Source organism: Scyliorhinus canicula, chromosome 29, assembly GCF_902713615.1.
Source record: "Scyliorhinus canicula chromosome 29, sScyCan1.1, whole genome shotgun sequence".
In the NCBI taxonomy this organism is placed as follows: Eukaryota; Metazoa; Chordata; class Chondrichthyes; order Carcharhiniformes; family Scyliorhinidae; genus Scyliorhinus; species Scyliorhinus canicula.
The window spans coordinates 6502797-6509640 of NC_052174.1; the positions used below are offsets into that span (position 1 = coordinate 6502797).

General features: G+C 43.0%; 1 protein-coding gene across 1 annotated transcript; it reads left to right on the top strand.

Moving 5' to 3' along the window:
* The first annotated feature begins 296 nt into the window (after positions 1-296).
* On the top strand, positions 297-6641 carry LOC119958288 (probable G-protein coupled receptor 139). Its single transcript, XM_038786721.1, has 2 exons — positions 297-393; positions 5746-6641. Exons 1-2 carry the CDS (start codon positions 297-299, stop codon positions 6639-6641), a joined length of 993 nt encoding a protein of 330 aa, XP_038642649.1.
* Positions 6642-6844: the final 203 nt, after the last annotated feature.

Genomic DNA, 6844 nt, shown 5'->3' on the forward strand with positions numbered 1-6844 from the left:
TCTCTTCTTCCATGTTATTTTAAAATGACAGCTTTAGACATCCATATTGTCAGTGTAGGCTTGGCCTTCTTGCAATTTCTACTCTGGGAATTCGATTGTTCTTGCAGTGAAGGTTGTTGACTTCACATGTTTGTTCATTGACTGTAAGTAAGCCGAGTCAGCAAGGGACAAGATCTTGCGATCGGATGGTAATGCTGTCCTATAAGTAAGAGGCATTTTCCGTAAGTATTGTTCAGATAGTTGCTGCAGAATCAAAAGCAATCATCAACTCATTGATTATCATCTAAGGGGAAAGAATGGGTCTTGGTTTCTTTGTCAAACTCCAGATTCTACGGGCACTTTATGATGCACAGATGACTTACTACCCTGTGTTGGCTGCAGTCGGTGTTCCGGGTAAGTTACGACCTGGTGCTAGTGCGATACAGTTTGAAATGAAATGGCATTCGTCAGAATCAACTCAATTATTAGTATGATAGCATGGTGATCAGCACTGCTGCCTCACAACACCAGGGGACCCGGGGTCGATTCCAGCTTTGTGTGACTGTTTATTTGGAACTTTCACTTTCTCTCGTGTCCGAGTGGGTTTCCTCGGGGTGCTTTGTCCTCTCACAGGTTTAGTTGATTGGCCATGCGAAATTGTCCCTTAATATCCCAAGTTATGGAGGTTAGGTGGTGTAACAGTAATGGGGCGGTGGAATGGTCCAAGGTACGGTGCCCTTTCAGAGGGTCAGTGCAGATTCCATGCACTGAAGGGGTTCTATTAATTCTCATATTTTGTTCAATTTCGGTAAATCTAAAGCTCCATATTAACCTCGAATCATGTTGCATCTATTGAGCTCGAGTGTTCGATATGAAAACATTTTATTTCTAAGACTTCATGTGTACATTGATGATTTACATTGATGATTTGGAGTTGGGGACCAAGGGCAATGTGTCCAAGTTTGCAGATGACACTAGGATGAGTGGTAAAACGAAAAGTGCAGAGGATACTGGAAGTCTGCAGAGGGATTTGGATAGGTTAAGTGAATGGGCTCGGGTCTGGCAGATGGAATACAATGTTGACAAATGTGAGGTTATCCATTTTGGTAGGAATAACAGCAAACGGGATTATTATTTAAACGATAAAATATTAAAGCATGCCGCTGTTCAGAGAGACTTGGGTGTGCTAGTGCATGAGTCACAGAAGGTTGGTTTACAAGTGCAACAGGTGATTAAGAAGGCAAATGGAATTTTGTCCTTCATTGCTAGAGGGATGGAGTTTAAGACTAGGGAGGTTATGTTGCAATTGTATAAGGTGTTAGTGCGGCCACACCTGGAGTATTGTGTTCAGTTTTGGTCTCCTTACTTGAGAAAGGACGTACTGGCACTGGAGGGTGTGCAGAGGAGGTTCACTAGGTTAATCCCAGAGCTGAAGGGGTTGGATTATGAGGAGAGGTTGAGTAGACTGGGACTGTACTCGTTGGAATTTAGAAGGATGAGGGGGATCTTATAGAAACATTTAAAATTATGAAGGGAATAGATAGAATAGATGCGGGCAGGTTGTTTCCACTGGCGGGTGACAGCAGAACTAGGGGGCATAGCCTCAAAATAAGGGGAAGTAGATTTAGGACTGAGTTTAGAAGGAACTTCTTCACCCAAAGGGTTGTGAATCTATGGAATTCCTTGCCCAGTGAAGCAGTTGAGGCTCCTTCATTACATGTTTTTAAGGTAAAGATAGATAGTTTTTTGAAGAATAAAGGGATTAAGGGTTATGGTGTTCGGGCCGGAAAGTGGAGCTGAGTCCACAAAAGATCAGCCATGATCTAATTGAATGGCGGAGCAGGCTCGAGGGGCCAGATGGCCTACTCCTGCTCCTAGTTCTTGTGTTCTTATGTTCTTATGTATGTATCTGTGAATATCTCGTTGCCCGTAAGATTTAAGTAGCTGTGTTTATTCATTGATCGACCACGAACAATCGAGAAGTGATGGATGAGATGTTCCGTGAATTTGAATATCCAGAATGAACAGGGATTTAATATTTAACAATTTGGATCAGGAAGAGAGAAGTTGAAGCATTAATGTATAAGCATTCTTTTGGAAAGATTGATGCCACTTTTTGCATTCACGTACTCTGCACAAGTATACACGGAGCATGTGAGCATAGTCAATGAATGAGCAAAGGCAGTGGGTTTGGTTATCTATTCCATTCAGAAAGTATAATCTACTCCCTTATTCCCATTAATCACCGTTCCGTTTTATTGTCTCCCATGTCAGGGCAATAAGATCGCCTTAATCAATTTCAATCTATATTGAAGAGTCATAAGACAGAGGAGCTGAAATAAGCCACTCGGCCCATCGATCCTTGCCTGCCATTCAACAATGGCTGATACTTATCTCATCCCCATTATCCTGCCTTCTCCCATAACTCCTGATTCCCTTATTAATCAAGAACCTAACTATCTGTCTAAAACACACTCGGTGATTTGGCCTCCACACCTTCTGCGGCAAAGAGTTGCACAGATTCACCACCTTCTGGCTGAAGAAATTCCTCCTCATGTCTGTTTTAAAGGAGGCATATATAAGCAACGAGGAACTTTTAAGACAACCCCAGCCTTTATCTGAAAAAGGTTTGTAAAACAAAGAGCTTTGAAATTAGACATCAGTGCAGAGTTCAATTTGAGTAATGCATTCAGATTTAGCGACTGCACAACAGAAGGTGCATACTGACCTTGCGGAAGCTGCAGTGCAGATTCCACCCGAGGACACCGGGTCTAAATGTTGCAAATTCATGACCCAATTGGATAGATGCAAGTTGCATTCTTAGAATATTAAAACAGTGATGGGTGATCTGTTTTTGGTCAGAACATTGATTAAAGGATTTGTTCGGGTAGACAGAGGAGCAATCTCCTGTGATATGAGAGCCATGCAAAAATGTAGAGGCTTAAATTGAGAACTGATCCACCTCACGGTAAGAGTATTAGAAATAAAGTAATGGAGTTATAGAAGAGTGGTACACAAGAAATCCCAGCGAGCCAGCACAATTGAAGAAGAATCTATCAGTCCCATTTCTCTGCTCATTCCTCATCTTTATCCATTGTTTGTCCGCACGACAACCCTTTTTGAGGTTAAAATTGAATAATGTTTCGCATCCTGCAATCTACATTCCAGCAATGAGATGCATTTCCTTCCTGACCGTCTGCTCCTATTGACAATTATATTAGAAATGTACTCTCTGGTTATCTTCAGCTGGTTTAAAATGCTCGCACTCACTGTCTTTAATCTCATCATTATGTCACTACCTTCCCACTCCAAGCACAACAACGCCAGCTTCCACTGTATATCTACTCCAGAATGGTTCGAGTCTTTCTTGAAGAACCTTCTCCTAAGCCTTCCCATCCTTTCCAAATTCTGGAGTACTGAACTGGTCAATGTCTCCCGCCGAATTAGTTGAAAAATAAGAAATGTTTCGAGAACTTGAGCAGTACTGCATGTTTTTTGAATTGAAACGTATAAAATAGGAGCAGGAGGAGGCTATTCGGCCCTTCTGCACCATTCATTGTGATCAAGCTGGTCAGATCATCCAACTCAATTGCCTAATCCCACTTTTTCCCCAAATCATAGATCATATAGAGCCGAAGGAGGCCATTCGGCCCATCGAGTCTGCACTTAAGCTCCCACCTCCACACTATCCTCGTAACCTATCCTAACATTTTTTGGTCACTAAGGGCAATTTATCATGAACAATCCACCTAATCTCCACGTGTTTGGACTGTGGGAGGAAACGGGGGCACCCGGAGGAATCCCACGCAGACACGGGGAGAACATGCAGACTCCACACAGGCGTCTGTGCTACTGATTCTACTGTTCAATTCCGTGACAGTCAGGAGCATTTTAGTGGCCAGCAGGGCCCAAAGGAGACTCCAGTGTCGCAGCAATGGAGAGAGACCCAGCAGGGAATCGAACCTGGGGCCCTGGCGCTGTGAAGTCACAGTGCTAATCACTTGTGCGACCGTGCTGCCCTTTCATCTTGTTCTGCTATCCTTTGATCCACTTCGCCCCCAGTGCTATATCGAACTGCTTCTTGGAAACATGCCATGTTTTGGTCTCAACTACTTCCTGTGGTAACAAATTCAACAGGCTCACCACTCTCATTTGTCTATATTTATCAATTTAGGATTTCAATTTTTTCAAACATTTTGTTATGTGCTGTCATCTTCAAAGTTGTAAACAAGTACACCTCTTGTCCATTTGCTCTTGTGTTCCCTCTGAAGTTGTCCCAGATAATTTCCTTTTCATTGCATTATTACTAACGAAGTGCTTCAGTTCACAAATCTCTGGGCTGAACCCCCCATTTTCCAGAATAAGCAAAGATTTCAAGGTGAACCATTTCGGACAGAGATGAGGAGACATTTCTTCACCCAAAGAGTGGTGAACCTGTGGAATTCACAACCACAGGAAGTAGTTGATGCTGAAACATTGAATATATTCAAGAGGCGTCTGGATATAGCACTAGGGGAGAATGGGATCAAAGGCTATGGGGAGAAAGCAGGATTAGGCTATTGAGTTCGATGATCAGCCATGATCGTGATAAATGGTGGAGCAGGCTGGAAGGGATAAAAAGTCTCCGCCTGTTCCTATCTTCTATGTATATATGTTTGTATCTACTTTATGTTTGCCAAATCCACGATCCACCCTATCTCCATTTGAAAGTCAATTAATGGACGTCTTTTGTTTACTCCACTTCTAATGCCCATGTGAAAAGAAATGAAAATCGCTTTTTGTCACGAGTAGGCTTCAGTGAAGTTACTGTGGAAAGCTCCTAGTCGCCACATTCCGGCGCCAGTCTGGGGAGGCTGGTACGGAATCGAACCGTGCTGCTGGCCTGCTTGGTCTGCTTTAAAAGCCAGCGATTTAGCCCAGTGAGCTAAACCAGACCCTGTCGCCTGTCACTTACGGAATTGCGTAGTGCACCCCAAATCCAGGTCATTAACGTACATAAGAGGAACAGTTGTCCTGAATTAAATGCTGGGAAATACGTCACTGCAGTCCAAGAAAAAATCCACACGCCACAGCTCTGTATTTATCCCTTATCCAATTTTGTATCCATTCTGCTTTATTCAATTTTAACATATGGGTTTTAATGTTTTTGCCCGGTCTATCCTATTGCGCTACATCATTTGCTTTACAAATCCATGACTAAACTTTCATTTTATGTGATTGGATCAATTATTTGCAGATCTATTTGTGATTACTCTGAATACATAGCGGATATCTCGGCCACACTATCACCGGGAAAACATTTAGATGTAATCGGTTGATGCAGTGTTCACCACCATGTTGCATACAGGAGCAACACGGTGACACAGTGGTTAGCACTGCTGCCTCACAGTGCCAGAGACCGAGGTTCGATTCTGTCATCGGGCGATTGCCTGTGTGGAGTCTGCACGTTCTCCCCATGTGTGCGTAGGTTTCCTCCACGTGCTCCGGTTTCCGCTGACAGTCCAAGTTGTGCAGTTTTGGTTGCCCCGACTTTACGCGGTACGGTGGGGATTGGGTCTGGCTGGGCTGCTCTTTCAAAGTATCGGTGCAGACTCGATTGGCTGCCTGGCCTCCTTCTGCACTGTAGGGATTCTGTGAAAACGTGTGTTTATCATGAGGAACATTCATGTTCATACTTTACAGACTACCCCACTGTTTCAGTGGCAATACAATACTTCCGATATTCCAGGAATGTCTGTTGAATAATTCTGTCATTTACTCTTGCAGTTAATGTGGTGACAATCGCAATCCTTTCTCGTGGAAAGTGTGGTCTCTCCAAATGTGTCACTCGCTATCTGGTAGCCATGGCAGCGTCAGATCTACTGGTCATTATTTTCGATCTGATACTAAGGCAAATTCCTATTATCTTTCGTGAACAATTTGGCTTTGTGCGCTCGCTTCGCTTGTGTAACAGCCATGCTGTTCTGCTTTATGCTGTGACTGACTGTTCGGTATGGTTTACTGTTACTTTCACATTTGATCGCTTTATAGCTATTTGTACTCCAAAGTTAAGAGCTAAATATTGCACAGAGAAAACAGCCATTATTGTCATCGGAACAGTGACTACAGTGAGCTGTTTGAAGAATATTTCCTGGTATTTTCTGTATACAACTCGATATTGGCTGACGAACAGTCCATGGTTTTGTCTTGTAGTAACTATGGTAAGCCGCTCATTGGGCTGGGCCGTCTTTGAATTTCTGCATTACATTTTAACGCCCTTTATACCATTTCTATTGATTCTACTGTTCAATGCCCTGACGGTCAGGAGCATTTTAGTGGCCAACAGGGCCCGCAGGAGACTCCAGTGTCGCAGCAATGCAGAGAGTCCACCTGACCCAGAGATGACCAACAGAAGGAAATCCATGATTTTACTATTTGTTATATCGGGGAATTTCATGGTGTTATGGGTAGTGTTCATGGTATGTTCTATATTGAGACGCTTGGATTATTTGGGTGTTCCAGTTTATCTTCCCACGTTTGTATCTGAAATAGGATTCATGCTGCAGCTTCTGAGTTGCTGCACGAACACTTTCATCTATGCAGTTACTCAGAGAAAATTCAGAGATGAGGTGAAGAATGGAGTGAAATATCCAATTGAAAAGATGATTGCGTTAATTCGATGAGATGACTTCAGGCATACTCATATTAATTTGCAGTTAGATGTGCTGACATGATCTGTGAAATGTAAATATTGGGATATGAAGAGAGCATTGGGTTGGGTATGTGGCTCACATATAACAGAATCAAAGTCATTAATAAGCACTGACATAGGACAAATGATCTTCAAAGGGAGAGAGAGTGGAGCTTCCTGAAGCAGAGGTCATTA